General features: G+C 36.3%; 2 protein-coding genes across 2 annotated transcripts; one reads left to right on the top strand and one right to left on the bottom strand.

The window, feature by feature from the left end:
- The first annotated feature begins 4,364 nt into the window (after positions 1-4,364).
- LOC131605791 (alpha,alpha-trehalose-phosphate synthase [UDP-forming] 1-like) lies at positions 4,365-9,395 on the top strand. The gene is made up of 17 exons (XM_058878101.1): positions 4,365-4,692; positions 5,004-5,101; positions 5,220-5,608; positions 5,801-5,915; positions 6,044-6,145; positions 6,292-6,442; positions 6,603-6,691; positions 6,945-6,993; positions 7,082-7,182; positions 7,318-7,505; positions 7,626-7,743; positions 7,820-7,993; positions 8,071-8,193; positions 8,282-8,369; positions 8,500-8,630; positions 8,753-8,851; positions 9,012-9,395. Exons 1-17 carry the CDS (start codon positions 4,365-4,367, stop codon positions 9,393-9,395), a joined length of 2,727 nt encoding a protein of 908 aa, XP_058734084.1.
- An 8,093-nt stretch (positions 9,396-17,488) lies between these two features.
- Positions 17,489-23,090, bottom strand: LOC131603353 (exonuclease 1). The gene is made up of 15 exons (XM_058875653.1): positions 22,758-23,090; positions 22,439-22,558; positions 22,207-22,330; positions 21,937-22,074; positions 21,571-21,780; positions 21,252-21,426; positions 21,066-21,139; positions 20,270-20,393; positions 19,756-19,958; positions 19,599-19,653; positions 19,060-19,496; positions 18,915-18,969; positions 18,164-18,386; positions 17,977-18,072; positions 17,489-17,879 (listed from the first exon to the last, which is right to left on the bottom strand). The coding sequence occupies exons 1-15, from the start codon at positions 22,916-22,918 to the stop codon at positions 17,816-17,818; spliced, it is 2,259 nt and encodes a 752-aa protein (XP_058731636.1). The 5' UTR covers positions 22,919-23,090; the 3' UTR covers positions 17,489-17,815.
- Positions 23,091-23,936: the final 846 nt, after the last annotated feature.

The raw sequence follows: 23,936 nt of genomic DNA, 5'->3' as shown, positions 1-23,936 counted from the left end.
CAAGATGCTTATAACCTAACTTGCAAACGAAGTACTCTATATCTCCTTTTCATCTAACTTGCATAACAAGTACTCTATATCTCCTTTTCATTATTTGTTTAAAGATATTTCATGACCGAAAGCTTTGTGTGATGACCTAAAAGAGTGGTGTCAATCTTAGTATTAATTATTCTAAATCGCTTCATCACTTCCTTCAAGTAACTAAACTCAAATTAAAAAAATTCACTTATTTATCGATTTCTCAAAATATCCATATCTAAAACCCTTTTACCATCGTCGAGATCTTTCATCTCAAATCTCTCTGCCAATGTCTCCTTTAACATATCAATCTCGTTCATGCTAGAACTTTCCATGAGAAATCATCAATAAATAAAAATAGATAGATAATAATTTTCTCGTTTCTCTTCGATATGAGGGTCATACTGCTCACAAAATCGTTCTTTACAAGAAATTAATCAAATTGACAATATTGTAATGCATATAATAATTATCTAAAAATTATTATAAAGTGTTAAACATAAAAGGCCCTCTATAATTTTGTTATATATATATATATATATATATATATATATATATATATATATATATATATATATATATATAGATGAATAAAAGTTGAAAATTTCTTTATAGACCTCCCAACCTTCTAGTCCACCTCTGGTGAAAAATCCAAACTACCCCTGACTTCGAAAATGCATTTCCGAAATGCAAGAAAAAGGTGTTTTCGGAGATGCATCTCCGAAAGCGCCTTTTTTTTAAAAAAAAAATGTCTTATTTCGGAAATGCACTTCCGAAAACAACAATTTGGAAGTTCATTTTCGAAATATTGCGCGTTTTGCAGATTAAGCAAATCAGCCTCCCTCCCCCAGTCATTTTACCCTAAATCTTCTTCAAACTTCCTCTCTTCAAAAATTTCTGCAAAAGCAAGTGTGCATTCCAAAAGCTTCCCAAACTCAACCTAAGTCATCCTAATCTCTTCAATTGGTAAGTTTTTGAATTTTTTCAATTTTTAGATCTATTAATAAAATCTCTATTAGGGTGTTTAGAAATTGCAAAAACCACATTGGGGTAGGTTATTACTGATATTTAGGGTGTTTAGAAATTGCAAAAGTAGTTTTGTAGTTTGGTTTTGGGGTCTGCCATTGTAGGTTGCAGAGAAGTTCTGCGCAGGGGTGTTTCGGAAGTTCATTTCCGAAAACACCTCCATCCCTGTTTTTGGAAATGAACTTCCGAATTGTATCAGAAGTGCATTTTTTTTTGTTTTTTCATTTGTCTCGCATATTAATCGATTTCAATTGTTTACAGGAACATGTCAGGCAACCAACCAGCACGCATCAGACAGGGTAGAGAGTCTCAGACTACGTCGGCTAGACGCGAGCGGGCGGCGGCGCAGCTGTCGTCGACCCAGGGACGAGGGCAGGGCCGGGGACGCCGTGTGCGAGTTCCCGGGGACGTGGGAGAGGGTACCTCTTCTTCTGGATCTAGGAGTCGGCTGGCTCGGGTATCTTCTTCCCGCCAGCGAGAGGAGGAGGAGGAGGAGGAGGAGGAGGAGGTGGCGGCAGTGCCTTACCACGAGTCGGAGGGGTACCGGATGTTGACCCTCCAGCCGGGGAGGATGATGAGCAGGAGGACGGCTATCCGGGAGGGCCCTTTGACACTTCCGTGCTGATTAACTACGACGATCACGTCGCTCGGCGTATCTGGGAGGGAGAGGTATTTTTTATAATTTAACCGTTTATTTGTCACCATTTTTTATAATTTAACCGTTTATTTGTCGCTTATTTAATATATGTCGCTTATTTTTTTTTTGTAACAGGAGAGAGAGCTGTTGAAAATGGTGAACCACGCCCGGAAGATTTTCAGTCTGTTTAAACCAACAGCTGAGTGGTTTAACGACCATGTGCGAGGTTCAGGGCTTAGCGGACTCTGCATGACGGGGTACACCACCATCAGCACCGGCATGCAGGGGGCATTTGTGGAGCGCTGGCACAAGGAGATGTCCTCTTTCCACTTGCCGGTTGGGGAGATGACAATCACCTTGCATGACGTGCAGTGTCTTCTCCACCTGCCGATTAGGGGGGCGCTGTTGCACCACTCCCGGATCCAGAGGGTCGAGGCCATTGAGTGGATGACGCTCTATTTGGGCATGGAGCACGAGGTTGCTCAATTTGAGTGCGTCACGACATCTGGGCCTCATGTCCGGTTCACCACACTGAGCTGCTATTTTGAGCACCACCTGGACGCGGTACGTCGACGTGACCTACCTCCGCTACTTCATGGACCTGGATACCGTTCACCAGTGGAACTGGGGGCAGCTACTCTGGCATACATCTACCAGAAGCTGAATGAGGCCTCCAACTGGAGGACGAGGCAGTTGGTCGGATCCTGCACACTACTTACGGTACATTTTATTTTAATACATTATCGTATTTATTTATTTATTTATGTTTCGTATTTATTTTTAATACATTATCGTGTTTGTGTTTCAGAGCTGGATCATCTCCTACTTCTCCCGCATCCACGGCTTCCGCTACGATCCTGCATACGTGGACGTCGTGCCCAGGACCGCCAGATACGTTCTCCAGAAGGGGAACGATGCGGTGGGACCATACCGTCTGTACTTGGACCGCACGATGTACGACGACGTCACCTGGAGGCCGTTCGTCGACTACGCTCAGATTGTCCCCTTTGACGGTATTGCTCTATATTCAGGCTGGTTGGCATGTGGGACCGGCATCATGGTCCGGTATCTCCCTGAGCGGTGCATGCGTCAGTTCGGATTCGTGTAGCGGATACCCAGGTCACCCTTTGAGGCTGCTCCCGACACAGTGACCCGAGTGCAGCTCACTGCCATATGGGCGGACTGGCAGCATCATGTGGTACCACAGGAGTACCGTCTCACTCGGGTCACACAGGACTGACACAGTGAGGAGGGGTACGTCACATGGTTCTATCGGGTGTCACATCCTCTGCTGAGACCCGACGTTCCCGGCGCTCCTAGACCAGCACACGGGGAGATCCTGGAGAACCAGCAGGCCGAGGATGACCACGTCATTGATCTCATGCCGATCTGCCAGCGGATAGAGATGCTTGAGCGGGACGCGTTGGATCGAGGTATCGTTGATCAGGGCGGTCCAGAGGCAGTCGCCGTGATGGAGATGATCGTCACTAATGCGGGCCGTGCGGCGGCGTACAGGCGGCAGAGGAGGGCCCAGGGTGAGAGGGTTAGGCACAACCAGTAGTGGTCGGGTTTATTTATTTTTTGTTTTTGGATTGTATCTTTCGCACAGTATTATTATTATTTTCGGCTTGTATATATTATTTGGATTTGATTTATCATATTAGTATTTTCAGTTTATCTGTTGCTTATTTTATTTGGCGTTTGCGTTTAATTAAAATGCGAGACTGTTAAGAAAAAACATAAAAAAAAAACACAGTTTCTGCATAATTCGGAAGTTCATTTCCGAAGACACCCCCCATGAGGTGTTTTCGGAAGTTCATCTCCGAAGACACCCCCCATGAGGTGTTTTCGGAGATGAACTTCCGAATTGTGGAAATTTTTTTAAAAAAAAAAGTGCTTCGGAAGTTCATTTCCGAAGCAGGGGTATTTTGGGATTTTCGCTGGGGGTGACCCCATAGGAAGGTGGCTAAAGAAATTTTCTAAAAGTTTTACACCATACTAAATAGTAAATTGTACATACATTGACACTGATATTAAATAATTAAACACATAATACTAAACTGTAATTTGCATGCAACTTCAGAAGCCCTTAAACTCTCATCCATAACTTTTGATCTCATACTTAATTAACATATTTATTTACATGTTTATCTAAAAAAAACATATTTATTTACATATTTGGATAATTCTCTTTGCTCCATCATGATCACTATCTCATTTCATCACTCTTGAACAAAACCATGCTACGTATTGTTGATATCGATTTAACGTGAAAAACTCAAATCATCGCATCAAAAGATCTACATACATTCTGATAATCATCACCAGGTATAACCCTTTCTAATAATCCCTTTGAAAAAGTGCTAGTTTTTTTTTTGCACATTCATTTTAATTTCATTTCTATAATTCTTTTTTCACGATTCAAATTTTGTTACAAACGTTACAATTTACATTCTTGGATTGCATGATCGTAGATGTTGTTTCAATTTTCAACCTATGAATGAGTTACATTTAGCCATGGTATTGGTAATTCTCAATATAATAAGTAGACCCTAGAAACTTTTTTTTAGTGATGATTTTTCTAGAAACTGTAGTAAATTTAATTGGAGTGTGGTGCAAGTATTTGAGAATGTGATTGAGCATTATAAATTTTTTACTTGATGGAAAATTTCAGGCCAAGCGTATGCAAGGGAACAATTATATTCCTCCTTTAACACCAAGGTCAAGATTGGAAAGGCTTTTGAGAGAAAGAGAGCTAAGGAAATCAAGCCGGTATAATCCATCGGCCGAGGACGGAAGAGATGGCAACAAGGAGTCAGAACAACTTAGTGATGCATTCCTAAGTGAGAATGAAGTTGAAGAGGTCGCGGAAACGGTGGCTGCGGAGGACAGGCCTCGCAAACAACGGTTGTTGGTGGTAGCTAACAGGTTGCCTGTTTCTGCTGTTAGGGAGGGTGTGGATTCATATCACCTTGAGATCAGTGTTGGTGGCCTTGTCAGTGCACTTTTAGGCAAGAAAAAAGTTTGTTACCTTTGCATCAATTTGGTTTATTTTTTCCTACTAATTTGTTTTTTGATTCATATGTGTGTAGTAATTCAGGTATGTTATTTGTTATATGATTATCTTTAAATAGCGGTGTTGTAACACTATTGCGTACAGAATTTGAATAAACTGCTATTATTTGTAATCCGTGATTTTCAACCGATAACACGGTATATGAAAATGATTAATGTTTACCTTCAAAACTTTTTAATGAAACATATAGATGCATTTCTACTTGTAGAGTGAAGTGTTGTATGAAGTTTGTTGTTTCTGTTGAAGGTGTAAAGGAATTTGACACAAGATGGATCGGATGGGCCGGTGTGAATGTGCCTGATGAAGTTGGGCAGAAAGCTTTGACTAAAGCTTTAGCTGAAATGGTATTGAGTATTGTTTGTATCATTGTTGAATTTGAGGAAATGTAGTAATTCAAAAGCATGAAGATTCTTATCATTGCAGTTATAATCATGTTTTTGTTTATGCATTTGTTAACTGCAGCGATGCATTCCGGTGTTTCTTGACGAGGATATAGTTAATGAATACTATAATGGTTATTGCAACAACATCTTATGGCCGCTATTTCATTACCTTGGACTTCCACAAGAGGATAGACTTGCTACCACTCGTAGCTTCCAAACTCAATTCGATGCGTATAAGAAGGCAAACCAAATGTTTGCTGATGTAGTGAATAAGCATTATCAGGATGGAGATGTTGTTTGGTGCCATGATTATCACCTAATGTTTCTTCCAAGGTGTTTGAAAGAATACAACGACAAAATGAAAGTTGGATGGTTTCTCCATACACCTTTTCCTTCCTCGGAAATACATAGGACTCTGCCATCTAGATCATATCTTTTGAGATCTGTACTTGCTGCTGATTTGGTGGGGTATGTTATCCTTGCATCTCAACGATGGCAAACACTGCCTGTGTCCATAGTCCATATGGTTTATTACTTCTTAAAACAGTTACATGATATGAAATTGATATCAAGTGGTTATTCTGATGAAGTTATTTTTAGGAACTGTGAACATTTCGTCTAATGTTATGGTTTTGATACATAGATTTATCCACTTCGCAGGTTCCATACTTACGATTATGCTAGGCATTTTGTAAGTGCTTGTACTCGGATTCTTGGGATAGAAGGTACACCTGAAGGAGTAGAAGATCAAGGGAAGCTAACCCGTGTGGCTGCGGTATATCTGTGGATATTCTCTATCTTTTCTAATTATATGCACTTATCAGTGGAGTTAGGAGCATTAAATACTTTCGTAAATGAATATGCACTCCCTTATGTTTTATTTTTGGGTGTATGAAACTTCAGTTTCCTATTGGAATTGACTCTGAAAGATTTATTAGAGCCCTTGCGCTTCCTGAAGTCCAGAATCACTTGAAAGATTTGAAAGAAAGATTTGCAGGCCGAAAGGTAATAGGCGCATATGCCAAATGCCTAAGTTTAACAGTTTGAGAACTTGAGATCGTTCCGTGGTTTCTTGCGTCTGATCTGCATCTGCTTGTTTATGATAAATGTGCATCATTTGAATCACTTTGTTCTTATAATCAAATGGTCAGGTAATGTTGGGTGTTGATCGTCTTGATATGATAAAAGGAATTCCTCAGAAAATCTTGGCTTTCGAGAAGTTCCTAGAAGAGAATGCCCATTGGCGTGATAAAGTTGTCTTGCTACAAATTGCTGTGCCTACTAGGACTGATGTCTCTGAATGTAAGTTACTTATTTTTAGGCATGTAAATTATCCCTTGAAGCATTGTTTTTTTCATCGTTTTAGACTCGTGTCATATTTTATTTATTGGAACTTCTTTCATGGTTGAGACACTCTTTTTTCTACATTACTTGTGATATTTTTCGCCTACTGTTGTGACAGATCAAAAGCTTACAAGCCAGGTGCATGAAATTGTTGGACGCATCAATGGAAGATTTGGAACACTTACTGCTGTTCCGATACACCATCTGGTTAGTGTTATAAACATTCAATTATGGTTGTAGACATGGATTTCTTGCTTGGTTCGTGACAATGCACTATGGAATGCAATTATTAGATGAATTGATCCCATTACTAAGACTTTAACTATTATTGACCTTCTCGGAAGATGTAAAAAATGAAGTGAAGTTCATAGATCTATTTCAGATTATGTTGAAAATCTTCATTACTGTTATTTAACTGATAATGTTGACATTTCTAATACATCTGTTTTTATGGTTGAAGGATCGGTCACTTGACTTTCATGCATTATGTGCACTCTATGCAGTTACTGGTACTAATTTTATACCTTGTTATACAAGATATAGTCCATGTTATCATTCTAAAGTTCATAATCTTTCCAAATTTTTCATCTTGTTTAGATGTAGCACTTGTTACATCATTAAGGGATGGAATGAATCTTGTCAGCTATGAATTTGTTGCATGTCAAGCTTCCAAAAAGGGGGTTCTCATTTTAAGTGAGGTAATTCACTTCTTTTATGTCTCTTTTTATTAGTTGTGTCAGTTGGATCTTCTGTTGTTTTATTTGCTCTTCGTATATGAGACATCAGTACTTTGCAATTTACAAAGATGGCCATAATTATTTATATGTTATCAGTTTGCAGGTGCAGCACAATCTCTTGGTGCTGGTGCTATCTTGGTAAATCCATGGAACATCACAGAAGTTGCTGCTTCTATTGGTTATGCTTTGGATATGCCAGCTGACGAAAGAGAAAAACGGCATCAGTTTAATTTCAAGCATGTGACAACTCACACATCACAAGAATGGGCTGCAACTTTTGTGAGGTTTTATTCCTGTAACTATACTCGGCATTTTGTTTTTCTTGAACTAGTTTTATTCCATGCCATTTTTCCCTCTAATAACTAATAACCGATTTTCAATAACACTGGTTTTCTTTTATGCAGTGAACTGAATGATACCATTGTTGAAGCTCAACTTAGAAAAAGACAAGTTCCTCCATTACTTCCCAATAAAGTTGCAGTTGATTGTTACTCAAAATCCAATAATCGGTTGATTATACTGGTAAGTTGTGAGAATAGATCATCAAACAGTTAACAATGGTATGTGATGTAACAAACTATTGCTGTGGACTGTGCAGGGTTTCAATTCCACTCTGACCGAACCAGTTGATACTCTTGGAAGGGGTGGTCAGATTAAAGAAATGGATTTAAAAGTACACCCTGATCTGAAGGAGCCTTTAAAGAAGTTATCGGAAGATCCAAAGACAACGATAATTGTTCTAAGTGGGAGCGGTAGAGCAGTCCTGGACAAAGTATTCTTTAGAAAATTTTATTGGTTTTTCAATGTTCGGTATCGCGTGCTTTTGTTAATAACAACTATTTTCTGCAGAACTTTGGTGAATACAATATGTGGTTGGCAGCGGAAAACGGGATGTTTCTGCGACTTACTTCAAGTGAATGGATGACAACCATGCCTGAAAATTTAAACATGGATTGGGTTGATAGTGTAAAGGTAGTTTAGCTGCATGAAACAAGTGTTTCTTATGTTAAATTTCTTTGATTTCAAATCTGATCTTTTTCATATTTTAATAAAATGTCAGCATGTTTTTGAGTATTTCACTGAAAGAACCCCGAGGTCTCATTTTGAGCTTCGCGAAACTTCAATTATATGGAGCTATAAGTATGCAGGTATGTGATAGTACTGGGGCCATCTTCATCTTCCCCTTTACATTTCAACTTTACTCATTTTGATACATGTCATAAAAACTTGAGAGTCGTTTTTATGGCTATTTGCCGACTTATTTTGACTAAATATTAGATATTGAGTTTGGAAGACTTCAAGCAAGAGATCTGCTTCAGCATCTTTGGACAGGACCGATATCAAATGCATCTCTTGATGTTGTCCAAGGTGGTCGATCTGTCGAGGTTCGTGCAGTTGGTGTGTCAAAGGTACAAAAATTCCAGTTGGCTAGTACATACTCTCTACAATGATTTTCTGTTCAGAAATTTTTCTTCTATATGCTAAGACCTGACACTCATTTCTCGGCCTTCCTACTATGTTTTTGATGTAGGGAGCGGCTATCGATCGTATCCTCGGAGAGATAGTTCATAGCAAAGGCATGAAGGAACCAATTGATTATGTCCTATGCATTGGCCACTTTCTAGCAAAGGTTTTGTTTATTTTTTCTATTCTTAGTTGTTGCTTTGTGTTGTTAAAAAACTCAGTAATTCTTGAAAACTCAGTAATTCTTGCTTGATCCAACGAAGCAAGAACAAAATGGCATGTTATCAACTGGGCCTTTTATAATGATTATATTCCAATTGTTTCAGGATGAAGATGTCTACAGATTTTTTGAGCCGGAGCTCCCTTCTGAAACATCTCCAATGGCGAAAGCTATGCTGTCCAATTCCTACAGGCCATCATCTCTGCCAAGAGCTTCATCCAGCAAAGGTGGATCTAAAGCAACTTACTATAAGAAGCAACGTTCGATGTCAAATATAGAAAGGCGAGACATAGAACGCACAAGTAGCGATCCTTGGAGACCAGCAAGTCGTGATAGAACATCATTGCACGAGGGTTCTTCGGTTCTTGATCTTAAAGGTGATAACTACTTCTCTTGCGCTGTTGCACGGAAGAGATCAAGCGCACGCTACCTTCTTAAAACCTCTGATGATATTGTGAATCTCTTAAGTGACCTGGCGGATCATTCTTGATTGCGGCCAACATGACTGATACACCCTCTTTGATGTTAACTATGTCAAGGTCAAGTTTTGGAAGGTCTTAGATTGTTTAAATGACATAAATTTGTTTGTTTTCATTTTCCTTATCAATTGGTTTATTGAATACTGATAAAAGTGCTTACAGGTAGGTATCCATTGATGTATCAATTAGTGAATTAGTTCTGAAATGCACTAGATATTCATCTCATCGATGGGCTTAACCTGACTAATATTGGTTCCATAATGCAGTATCTTGATATTTGCAAGATCTTGTAATGGTGATAATTGATAAGCATCAGAAAGGAATTAATCAGTACTTACTGCTTGGTGAAAATTGACATGCACTCCCTCAAGCCTTTCATCATAATTTTTTGATTTCAAATATAAGCCAAATTTACCAAATTCAACTATATTTAATATTATTTATCTTATTAATTCTAATACTACATTAAATGATAATTTAATAAGAGAAACTCTCACCCCACTCCTTGGATATCTTATTCACCATGTGTGCTTTCAAAAATGTCCCTCTGCTTCTTCTGTAGATATATCTCCGGAAATACTTTTTTTTACATTTGCGTACATTTGCGTAAATATCTACCGTAGATACATCTACGGAACATTTCCATATGTATATCTACGGAATAAACCCACAACCAGTAAACTAGAAAAACAACATTTGTAACGAGAAAAACAACATTTGTTGATTAAAATCGATCGGCATTACATCGATAATTCCAACAGAAAATTAAATATTACATATCAATAGCCCGATGAACGCTTGCACATCTCTAAGATTTGTTTGACCGTTCTTTGGGACGTTGCTACGAACTCGAGTGAGATTTTCTTTTTGAAACCTTCATACGTTTGCCACATCGCCAAAACATCCGCTCGGTTCTTGAGCTCAAAGTTGTTGTAAACGATGTTCCCTCCGTCGTCATATGAAGGTGACCGATACTCGAGCTTCACGACATTCCGTTTGTCACCGTAAGGTAGGCGGTATTGGATTTCTTCGATGATATCTTCGAGGGAGGTGTATTCTTGCACTTTGATCGTCCGTTCGGGTGTTCTATCGTCGGAGTAGGAGACACTTGCGACATGCCAACGGATGTTGTACTCATATTGAGCCATTTTTGTGTTTGTGTGAAATGCAGCATTAGAAATGCCAAATTTATAGAAGACCTAGGTGAATATGGACCACACATTCTCTATCACAGAACGTTCCGTAGGTATATCCACAGAAGGATGTAAGATATTTTGCTTCCGCAGATATACCTACGGAAAAAACCCATAACTTTCAAAATTAGCTCATTCCATAGGTACATCTCTAATGCCCACCTAAAATTATCCTCTTTTTCACACTACAAAAAAGCAAAACCAACAGCGTATGTCTTCTCGATAGATGTAACAACGACCATCTCAAATAACGGAAGTCGATACTTGTTGGTCTTGTAGGTATAATCGAGAAGGAGCACTGTCAGGAAAGTGTTGAACAACTTTATCGAATTCGGATGAGTCCAAAAAATATCTCGGACCGTAACCCCTTTGTCGCAAGTTTTGTGCCACAACACGTAATTGTTATCATCCAACATCTTCAACAGTTGTTGCATCTCACTTCTATCTCCCTCAATCGCCTTATTATTGTGGTACCGGATGTTATACACTTGCCTTCTGATTGATATGTTGTCGGGTTCCTTCCGTTTCAATGTGGCAAGTATATTTTTTTGTTGGACAAGATTCAAGAACATGTTATTAATACATGTCTTCTCTTCCGGATTGAGCCGACATACAATAGGATGACCTTGTAATTTTCCGCACATGTCATGGTTATGCAAACTACAAATAATCCTAAACCCCCGCTTCTTGCTAGCCACCATGTAACCACGTATTTTAAACGGACACTCGCCTTTTCTATTACCCATGTCGTCTCTTTTAAACTTTCTTAGAGGAGGATGGTATTTTTCGCTTCTTTCGCACAATATTGTTATGAAAGCGTTTCTTCTTGTCGTACCATTATCCAATCTTCATATTACCGCACCAAAACCAAGGATACTTGCATTCCTACGAATCCATGTGAGCATGCTTTCCCGATCATCAAACTTTTGCTCGTTATTAAAGTCATCGCCAATATCTACCGCCTTTACGACTACCCCTTCAACATTCGGAGAAACATCGACTAAAGAAACTAATTCTCTTGAGATATTATTGGGGTGCACCATACCTATTCGTAACCAATAACAGAAATTACACAAAATTACTAGGTTGCTGGAAAAAACAACAGAGACACGTTCCGTAGATGTACCTACGGAAGCAAAATAACCTTTTTTTACAAAAAATTGATGCATAATGTGAGCAATCCAATGGATAAAGATGACTATTTACCTGAAATTCAGTCTTCTCTTGCTCCCTTTGATTTGTTACACCAAAAAGTTGGAGTTTTGGAACGGAAAATTATATTGATGAAGTAGGGTTTTGTAGGGTGGTGAGAGTGGGTGTTGAAGAAGAAATGTTACAATAGGGGAGTGATCATGCTGGTTCAAACTATATCATTTACTTCCGTCGATACATCTACGGAATATTCTGGCATAATTTTATTTTTTAAAATAGTTGACTTATAAATATCAACAACTTATTTACATTATTATATAAATATAAATAAATATTGTCGTAAATGATTGAACTCAAGACTAGCAGTTAAGGATGGAAAAAGGCCAGGTCGGTCATGCCCAAGTCTGGCATACAATAAAAATTTAGGAAAATATTCATCACACCCTATAGGATGTGCCTCACACCTTAGAAAAAACTCGAAAATACCCTTACTTTGTCAGGAGATGCATCTAGTGATGCACCTTAAATCACACCAACCCTCGTATTTTAGCCAGGCATCCCATTTTTGTCAAAATTTATTCCAGATTTGCATCTATGTATATTATTTAGGGAGTATACGGAGATGCATCTCTATAAAATTTCATGTACTCATTTATGGTGTTTTTATTCACTGATCTGATTTATTTAACAACTCAGTGACGATTCAGGAGATGCATATCCAAATATGTCAAATAGAAAGTTGAATAAAACACCACCTTGCATGTTCTTCTTCTTCATGTTGAAAATCAACTTCACTCTCAAAACCCTAAAAAAATTCTTTCATTCTCAATCAAGTTTTCAATACCAAAATATCATTCTTATATTTTATCACATCAAAAGGAGCAAAAGAAGCTGAAATTTAAGGTAAAGTTCATTCATTCCATCCCTTATTCCATGAATTAGTATGTTTTTAAGTTGTAAAAAATAACATTGAGTCTGGATGTGCATCTCTAGATTAAGTTTCATGTGTTCCGGAGATTCATCTTTGGATTTGTCTGATACTTTGAGTTTTAAATCTGTTTTTCTGTTATGAGTGATATTAGATATCGTGCACCTGGATATGTTTCTCAAAGCTACTTTAATGATGGATCTTTAACCGGATGACCTGAAGGATGATGTTAAAGCGGGTGCAATACCAGTTATTGTCGAGGTAGATGTTCGTGAACAAGTTACAAATAAACAATAGTTTATTGTTCGTGGACATATGTTACAATGGGTCCACATGGAGGCCGAGAAATTTGAGTTTGGTGTTGTAATCAGAAGGTCTGACAATGGTTCTGATAGAAGACAAGCATTTGTATCAATGAGTTGCGAAAGAAGTGGAACGTAACAACCACCGATTAGGAAGCTGAAACATGATGACACCAAATCGAGAAAATGTGAGTGTGTGTTTAAATTGTATGGATACGGTGAGGCGAATGATACATGGAAATTTAATGTGGTTTTTGGCATACATAATCATGCCTTGAGTGGCAAGTTGTCCAGTCATTCAATTGTATGTTGCCTTATTTCAGAGGAGAAGAAACATGTTTCGGACATGACATTAAACATGTTGTCGCAAAAAATATACTTGCAACTTTGAAAGGGAAATACTACAAAATGTTTAAAATATTAAACAATTATACAGAATGCGTATCCGAAACAACAAGGCGGGTAATAGGTCTAAGATCGGAAATGCAACAATTGTTGAAGCTTTTGAAGGATGGTCAGTGGCCACTATGTTTCTAGGTACAAAGTTTGTGAGGAAAAAGTCATTGATCAAGATATATTTTGGACTTATCCTGATTCCATCAAGTTGTTCAACATATTTCCCATTATACTCATAATTGATTCAACATATGAAACAAACAATTATAGACTTTCACTCCTGAAAATAGTTGGTATTACTTCTACGGAGGTAACTTTTTTTAGTCGGTTTTGTATTTTTGGAATTTGAAAAAAAAGACAATGTTAAATGAGCTTTGGGGTGAAAGATTATGTTGAAGGACTAAGAAAGCATGTCAAATGTAATTGTCACTGATCGCCATACCAAACAGATGAATTCAGTTGCAATAGTGTTTCCTACATTGTATGCATTATTTCGTAAGTATCACATAACTAAAAATATGAGAAGTCAACTAAAACCTACGGTAGGTTGGGTACATATCTAGAGCGGTATTGAACTTTATTTTTCATGAATCCAGGAGAGCAGATAAAATAGGTTCAGATAGCTCAAAGTGTGGATGACGTACGGTCTTCCAGGTGCTTGTTTAATTTTAAAGAAGTTAAAGCTTGATAAACTGATATGTATGGATGAAGTTTACACTCACTGAAAAAGACTTCAGTTTGATGATGATGGTGTGGTGAAAGATAATAAATCAATTATAACTATTATGATCGAATGCGAAGTAATTCAAGAGATATTTTTGAAATATAATGATATCATTATATTGCAGATCAAAGAGTAGCTGAAGAAAATTCCATGTCTAGAAACAACGGATTTGAAACCACAATCGAGACCGGTTAAAACAAAGGGTGCCCCCAAAAGGTCAAACTGACACATAGTGGCAATTCTACGAGACGGTCTCCTTCATACTTTGAACATGTTGTCTCACATTTTCCGGATTCCCCGACGCCAAAATCTCAACAATAAAAAATTATTTTTAAGGGCGATCGCATTAGCAAATCACCTCTTCCATCGTGACCAAAAATCATCCACGTTGAAGAGATAATGTTTTTATGCACAAATACATTGAGTGGATTGTATATGCTAAAGGTGACGGCAATTATGGTTTTCGAGTTGTTTTGGGTTTCCTGGTAAAAGAGAGGAGGACCACCAATTTTTCTGCAATCAGCTTATACAAGAGTTGACAATGCATAAAGAACCATACACATTGCTATACAAGGAAAAATGAAAATTACAATTCAATTCTCTATGACCTTATTCTTTGTATTAGTGGTATGCACTATTTAAAAAAATGGATGCGCTTTCTTGAAAAGGTACATCTTATATAGCAAGTGCTTATGTTAGGGTGTATATTAGTCTGACATGATACGGTTTCTCAAAAACATTTTTTCTACTTCGGAGTAGGTCACCTCAAATCCATTCGGATGCATCATCATGTGTATTGGGTAACTTTCAAATACACACCATTTTGTTCATGTTTATTTGAAATCGGGATGTCATATACGAAAGACATCATCGAAGTGGACGTCACATTTTACAAAAGATGTTAAAACTTGGTCGGATCAATTTCTAGAAAGGATGGAAGAGTTCAACAGCGACATTGAAAAAAAATCAAATAAGAAAAGATCAAAGAAGGAACCACCAATATATATAGATTTAAGTAGTAACATATGTTTTGATACATTTTTAGTTTTTATCTAACAATATAACCCGTTTTTTGTATTTAATATTGTCAATAATGTAATCTCCATACAATTTGAGATATATGTAATGTCTATTCTACTTTAATGTTATAGAATTTATGAGTAATTGTTAGACATTTTTTATGTTTCAAAATTTTTTCCAGCATGTTATACTTGTTCTGTATGAACAGTGTGTTGGGTGAATCTAAATGTGCATCTCCAAACACACTCCAATTTAATTGTAAAAAAACAAAATAGTGGATTTTACGGATGTGCATCTCCGTAAAAAAAAAAAAAAAAAAAACTTATTTCGTAAAAAATAGGGTGTGTCTGGATATGCATATCCGAAATATGCCTGATGAACGGATATTGTTTTTAAGGTCCAAGTTGATCTAAAACTTGTATAAATAGGAGGTTTCTTATTCCATGTTCTTTACAAAAACACAACAAACCCGAATGAATACATATTCTCGTATTGCTTTTGTGTATTTCAATAGCGCAAAGTCCCCACTTTATTTTCGGATCTCCAAGAACATACATCTCGTCGATCTGAAATCTAAACTGAATACTCTCCTGTGATATCTAAAAAATCAAAGAGTTGTCAAGCTCGAGTATCGTTCACACTCGATTGACGATGAAGAGAATATATGGTTCACCAAGTTTTAACTAAAGACAGTTGAGGATTTAAAAGTTATGTGGAGTATATTTTACCATTACTCAACAAAGGGTCTGATTGAAGTGGATACAACGATTGTAAGATCGACCGAAGATATTCTAAGAATATTGCAACATCGTGAACCACCCGTTTATAATGAAATGTAATATTAAATTTATGTTAACGATTATCAATGTAATGTTAAGTATTTTGATGTTAATTTATGTTGTTTGTCCAACATTCTGCCATTGTTTTTTATTTGACCTAATAGAGCATATTCTGGAGATGCATCTCCAAAAACCTCACCGAATATTGAAGTAAAGATTGTTATGAAGATACATCTCTAAACTCAATCTAATGTTGATACAGAGTTGCGTTTTCATAATAATTTTTTACAAAATAAGGGTGTCTAACAATTTAAATTGACGAGTGTGTGAAAAGAGTGTGTTCGGATAAACATCTTCAAATTCTATGGGCAAATGTGACTTTTCATCATGGTGTGGAAGTACTCCCATGAGGTTGGGTGATGGATCATAACACTATATTTAAACTTTTAAAATAGCACTGATATATTTATTATAATTAAAAACACAATTAATTTTTATTAAATTATTTCGTTATTAATTATATACTAAAATTATTTTAAAATTATTTGTTATACTAAAATTAATATAAAAATTTGATTACCTACACCATATATATTTTTTTAATGGTTATAAGAGTTTTTACTATTAAAAAAATGAGAAAATGGGTCATGCACTGACAGTGTAAAATATTTTTACACTATCAACCAATCACCACCATGGATCTAATTAAAACATTCTTTTATTTAAAAAAAACTTTAATGACATGGCACGTTCATGACTCCCTATTGGATGACAGTGTAAAACTATTTTACACTGTCAGTGCACTACCTTTTAACTCTTAAAAAATATATTTGAATGAATGAGATTTTAAATTTATTTCCTTAAAAATATATATAATATATTTTTTTTAAGTAAAAAGAACTTAGAAAAATTAATGGAATTCAAACTATATCAAAAAAAATTTATATTTGTAGTAGATAATCCTTTATATGCCATGGTAATATATAACAATAGCATTTATGATAGCCAAAAGTTGGATATCAATTGAAGGATTTGAAATAAATAACACAACTAAAGTAAAAATGATGGCATGTTATTCATTTAGTAAAAATGAAGAAACACAATTTATAATGAGTTTTATTATCAAAGTTTTCTTATCATAAAAGTCATTATAATAGCAACTTGATCGACGACATGAGCATATTTTGGCACCATAGGGTTACCATGATAAGGAGTTTCACCAGAACCACTTCCATTAAGACAATAATCAATCATCTGTCTTATATAACCTGCAGAACTAATTGCATAGTGATAATCTTTCAACCTCAAGCTTTCTTGAACACTCACAATCCCATCAATAACATTCTCAAAACGAAGGTAACATGCTTTGTAGTGAAATTGTGCCTCAGCATCAGTATCAGTGTCTTTTTGCTCCATTAAATTGGATTAAGTCAACGGACTGACCTATCAACAACCATTATCTCTACCCTTCTTTGGCTTGCTCGATTTGGTCATCCTCACCCAAAGTTCTCAATGTTATCTAATTGCTCCTTATCTAGGGATTTGAATAACAAAAAAACATTTGAAGACCGTATAACCTTGAAAGATTATGAAAGTGACAAAATTAATAGTTCTATTTTTCAATTAGTATGAATAAATGAAAAAATTAAGCATGGTGACATACAATTGTTTGTGATATACAACAAGTACTGAAGACAAACGTCTAACCAAAGCTTCAACCAAGTATGCCTTGAGTGTGGTATAATAGGAAGGATACTTCAAGGCAACTTTTCCCAAATCCCCAAGTAAATTAGTGGTTGAATTCAGAATACAATTTACAGCTGCCCAGAATTAACTCAATACAGGTCCTGGCTAGGGAAGAATGGTGTGATGGATGACATAAACCCGAATCAAAGCTGCAAAGTTCTTCATAAACAACTTGAGCTAATTTCCAGAAGCTATTCTTCTAGTCTCTGTTTTGGGACATAAGCAAATTGGCTCAAGTCCGTAGCTGCCGCTGGTCTATGATAAACATATATAAATATATGGTCATAAACCATAATATTGATATGAAACTCCAAGGAACAATAATATTTGGATTATGACAGAAATAAATTACCTAGCATTACGAGTTTTACGAATATCAGGAGCTACTCTTCTGGTCTTCGTTGGTTTTGGCACATATGCATATTTGTTGAAGTCCGCAGATGTTGACCTATATATATACAATACAAGATTACAAATCATTATATTGATATGAAACTCCAAGGGACAATGAATCCAGCATCCTGGAAGAAAAACATTACCTATTGTTGTTATGCGAGTTGCGAACATCTTTCAGTGGAGCGCGTAGACCGCTGACACGAGAGCCGGGTGTATATTTAAAAGCCGATATTACAGAGGCAAATCTTTCTAATGACTTCTCAGCTATTTTTGAATATTGGCCTAAGTGGGAAATGTTTGTCCCAAATTTTTCTTCTTCAGCACTATCCTCTTTGAATGGCGCATCAACATTGTGATCAGAGCAACCTAAATTCAAGAAATAACAATTCAGAGAGGCTTCAGTTCATGATTACACCTACATTAATCTATTTAAATATTTGACTCATCCTTTCCTCCATTATTTTCTCATATGTTTCATTTAAAACATGCCATATTACTCATACCATGCATAAACGCCTAAGATTGTGGTTTGCTGAATGCAGGAAAAGTTAACATCCTTTAATATGTCAAAAGGTTTATAATATTCAAAATAACTGTCCAGTAGTAATTCTCATAGTAAAGTTGCAAAAGTCACTGTCGTAAAAGAAAATCTTTTATCGAAGTAACAAAGTCACTTTTGTAAAAGAAAAGCTTTTATCGAAGTAGTAGAAAAGTCACACTCATAAAAGATGGTGCAACAATAACAATAATAGCAACCACCATATAGAACACTAATAAATTAAATTAAAATTAAAGCAAAGAACATAATAGATGGAATAGCAAGATAAGTACTTGCTATTTTACTTGTAAAGGTGAAAGAACATATGAGCTAACAGATAACTTTCTGAATTATACCATTATCATAAGTAGATGATGAAGTAGGATGCATTTGCCTGGCCTGCAAGTTTTCCTGGAGAAACTCAAACCATCATTACATGAATATATAATAGGAGAAAGTGTTAAAGAAAACAAAAGGTTCAATGTGGAAAAACTGTCTTACATTTTGAGTATTGTCATTAGGGGAGGCCTTCCTTTTCAAGTCTTTGTTCTTCAAATGGCTGTTACATAAATCACCTCCAGATATGCCATTTTGAGTATTGTCATTAAGGGTGGCCTTCCTTTTCAAGTCTTTGTTCTTCAAATAGCTGCTACATAAATCACCTCCAGATATGCCATTTTTTCTCTCATCAATGAATATGCCAGAGGACAGCTTCTCTTGTTTCTCCTCACATGCTTTCTTTTCTACTTGTTTCTGCTGAAAGTAAGGACTCCTTACAATTACCTTTCTTTTTACCTCGGTTTTTCCTTCAACTTTGTCTTGGACATTCGTGAGCTCATGCTCCTTATGCGACCCCAGACAAGGTTTATGAATTGGCTGCCGGGGCTGTCTCAATATTGTATGATCAGGACTTCCCTTCTTATCTCCTGAAATAGATACTAAATTCACATAGACAAAGAAATGAGCATCAGCCAACACGTGCAAAGGAACAATGGAGTAAAGTTTTCAACCCAAAGAAACTAACTGGCTTATATTCTTACCATGATATGGTGATTCTATAAGGTCTGAAGTTTTGGAGGAAAAACTGTTTTCAATCTAATCAAAGAAGGAAACAATGTGTTAGAAAATAGCTAAAAATTTAAAAGCAACATTGAACAGCATTTTCACTATTATAGTTCTCTAGTCCGGGCAACTTACATAGCAATTAGGAGAAGAGTCGCTGCCTGTATTCTCGGAGTCAACCGAGGATGCACCGGAGTTTATTGTTTCGCTAGCAGCAGCTTCTAAAGTCTGATGTTCCAGGGAATTGGCAGATGAGGAAATCAGTGTTCTTTGGTTAGCAATAGTAGGTGAGGTCCGGGGTGCTTTGAATTCCCTTTTTGCTTCAAGAGATGCAAAACCTTCCATAGCTAAGGAAAAATCACTTTACGGAATAGAAGCCTCCTAAAAGCGGCAGTATGTCATATGAAGAAACCTTCAAGATTCAGTGCAGTCATAAAATGTTTTGGCTTTAATAATTTTTTGCCTATTCTAACTGCTTAGATAGTATACAACTAGAATCAAATTTTTTTTTTTGAAAAATTAAGCAGCCAACGCATCAACAACATCAAGAAGTATCCCTTTGGGTGCACAGAATGAAACCCTGCATTCATCCCTTTTAAACATGCTAAAGTGATTAAATTCAATAGAAGTAGAATGCTTCAGAGGATACAAAAATACTTGGTCAAGAGATTCTTCTGCACGGGAAGATCAATCTTTTTCTTCACCCTTTCAGGATTAAGAGCTTTGAATTGAGAAGTTCCTGCAATTTCTAATCGGGCAACAAATTTATCTCCCTGCAGTTTCAAAAGAAATACACATCAACATACAATACCTTTAAACAAGTATGTTATAAAAATTTGAAGAACATACATGTGTGCCTAATGCTTACCTTGTGATAAAGTACAGTATTACAGAGGGAATGGTTAGAATTAGAAAGGACAAAGTATGAAATGAGCTAAGGTGGTTATAAAGGGAGTGACGGGAGGCGTAGGAGGGTAAGAAATTACTTGGGGGGAAAGGTTTGGACAAACTGAGCAGCGTTAATGAGGAGTTGTCTACTGTTTTATTCTCTAGTTTTCTGTATTTTTATCTTTCATGCCTAGTTTTACAGAGTGAATGTTTAACGATGGTGGGGATCATAGCTCCATTATTTCCTATTTCTAATATCAATATGCAGAATTCACACACTCGTTTACACCCATGGAGACATAAAGGCAACAGTAATAGATGGATCTTTTCAACTGCTGTCAGTGAATCATATTTCTATCATCATCAAAGTTCATTTTCATTCAACACCTTTGAATTTACCATCATATTCCAAAATTGAACAATATGAAATAAATTAAATTATTGACCAAAAAATGAATAGATTTAAGGTAACTAGAAATTCATATATTGATTCTAACAAACACACGCACAACACACACAAAGTATGCATGAAGATAAATAACAATTTGATGGTGTACCTCAAATGGCATTTTTGTAATTGGATCAAGATCCCCTTCTGCTATTCCCTGTGCTATATCTTTTGGCAAGGGTGTGTATCAGGTTAAGGTATTATTCAAAATAAAATCTCAGATGATTATACAAAATGTAGCAAACTTTTATCAATAGTTCAATATAAAATGATAATAAAACCTTGAAAGGATATGGGCCTAAAAAGTCTAACTCGTCACCGATATCCTCAGGTATATTGGACAAATGGACAATATTTTCACTAACTGGATCATAAACCCGCTGATGTTGGAAAGTAAGTATAGCCTTCCGGAATGACTCTTCATAATTGGGAGGTACAGAAATACCACTGTATCTCAAGTGCTTAAGAACCTGATAAATTACAATTCGCATCAGAATTACAACAAATTTCATATTGGAAGTACATAAAAGATGTTTGTGTGTACAGGCTACTGATTTGTATAGGTTCTTTGATCTTGAGTGACCATGCTTGTCAACTGTATTGATCATTCTTACCTTGTCATAACATTTAAACTTCTTAATGCTTGCATGGGCCTTTTTGAGACCCATACCTGGCAAGGACGGAAGATAGTCGCAGCCACTCAAAATACACATTTCAAGAAGCATTTGTCTGTTGAACCCTTCAAAACTAAGCTCCTTATTCTTTTGAAGCATTGAATACTGAAACTGAACAGCTTGACCAAACTTGTCCATTTTAAAGATAATCTAAATTTTAATGGAAGAAACAAACCAGTCAAAAGTCAGGGATTCTATCAAATTAAGGAAGCATTATACCATATAAACACAGATTATACAAGCTTATAAAACAATACAGGTAATACAAGACATTAGTGTGTTAATCTAAGCCTGATAAAAACTCACTCTTGGACAACCAAATGGTATAAGATCTGAATCTTCAGTTATAACTGCATCAACCTGTTTGCTAATTGCCAAGAATGTCATTTGAGCATCTGCCTCATAAGGAGCAACAATATACTCAACACTCTCCTGCTTCAATACCTTTTACAAATAAAATAAAACAAAAAACAAGGTTTCAACATTTAGGAGAAATACATGTGAACGTGTAACTAACAGTCTACTATCTCCTTCACAACATCCAGACTAGCTCTGATAAACTGAATTTCTTTCTACCTGAATTAGTTCTCGCGCAATCGCAGGCGAAATATCAACAGCTTTCTGGTAGCACTCATAGGCAGCTGTAGAATTTCCATTTGAATCATGTTCAACTGCACGTTCAAAATTATCCTTTCTAGCCCTACACTTACAGCATTGAAAATACTTGTTTCATAAGCAAAAGTGCAACAACAATTGGCGGGATGAGACTACATAGTCAAAAAACCAGCTAATAAATCAGAGAGTGTACCTAGCACGTTTGTTCTCTTGTTCAAGCTTCATGGGTAGAAAACCTCCATCAAATACAAGAATAGGCTTAACACCATGATGGCGCAGCAAATTCACTCTATGCATACAATACTCAATGTGCCTGTAATAACAACACGATTTATAGTCAGCTCTATCAATTCAATCAAAACCTATTGAAAATAAGCCTGCAAAATCGATGAAACCCAAAAACTAAAAAAACAAATTTTGACTCACTGGTTTATGCCAAACATAAAATTAAAGAAAAACCCAATAAAATAATAAAGAGAAGACTAAAATAACAACCCAGGTGGGTGAGTAACCTGGAAGTGGGTATTCCTTTGCAGAGGTCAGTGCTGCAAGAAAGGGCGCCTTTGTGGAGCCAAGAATAAGTGTCGATGGCGACAGAGCAGCCGTGAAGGTCTTTGATGTGAATGGGAAGCATTATGGATTTGAGAAGCGGTAATAGACCATGGATACCCATTTCACTTGGCAGATTGCAGAATGAAGATTGAAGATACACACTGAGTCGCTCTACTATTTCAAATCCATAATGCGCGTTACGCAACTCTTCGTTTCCGATGGAGTATAGTAGACAGAGATACTTTCGCGGGAAAGCTTTGATTTTTGGGATCGGATAGCGCTCTTTCTTTTGTAAAAAGTTTTTTTCTTACTAAATTTAAAATAAATAAAAAAAGTTTATATTTGGTGTGGGCTATAAACATGTGTAGATATTGGAAAATGTTTAGAAGTCTCAAAAAAAAAAAATGTATTAAGATTTTTTTAGGCACATCTCAAAAATGTTGAGTTATACCCGCATCTATTTTTGTTTTTTACCGAAACAAATTTAATTCATTTCAATAAATAATTGATGTTGAAATCATTTGAGAATTGGTCGCTTTAGCTAGCATACGAGCAACCAAAATCATTTGTTGTATTATAAACTTCATCTCAAAGTTGAGAAAATTAAATAACAAACTCTTAATAGCTGAAATAATAAGACAAAATTCAGAATTGCTGAAGGAATTAGAGTGAATAGCTTGTATCACCCGTTGAGAATCACTTTCGAAGATCACATTAATGAAGTGCACAGCTATATCTGCTTGAATAGCCTCCTTTAAGGCTAAAGCTTGTGCTTCAACGACGGAGAGAAAACCAATGTCTCAAGCCACACCTGCATCGATGAATCTACCTAAAGGATCTCGAACAAACCAGACCCTATTTGAAGTTCCCAATTGATTATGAAAACCCGCATCCACATTACACTTTACCCTCCCTACATTCGGAGGAGACCAAGAGGTTTGAGAAGAAAGGTCATGTTCTTCATTAGTATCTTCTTGAGTTGTATGCCAATCATGCCAATCATAATAAACTATATTAAAATTGTTCTTATTCATGTTTTTATTCGGACACTCAAAAATTTCAACAAGATCGACCTAACTATGTGGCCCAACTCTGAAAAAATGTTTTAAAGATCAATGAACAATGTACCTCCACTATAG

This window comes from Vicia villosa, linkage group LG5 (assembly GCF_029867415.1).
Source record: "Vicia villosa cultivar HV-30 ecotype Madison, WI linkage group LG5, Vvil1.0, whole genome shotgun sequence".
Taxonomy (NCBI): domain Eukaryota; kingdom Viridiplantae; phylum Streptophyta; class Magnoliopsida; order Fabales; family Fabaceae; genus Vicia; species Vicia villosa.
This window is presented reverse-complemented; position numbering and strand designations above follow the sequence as displayed.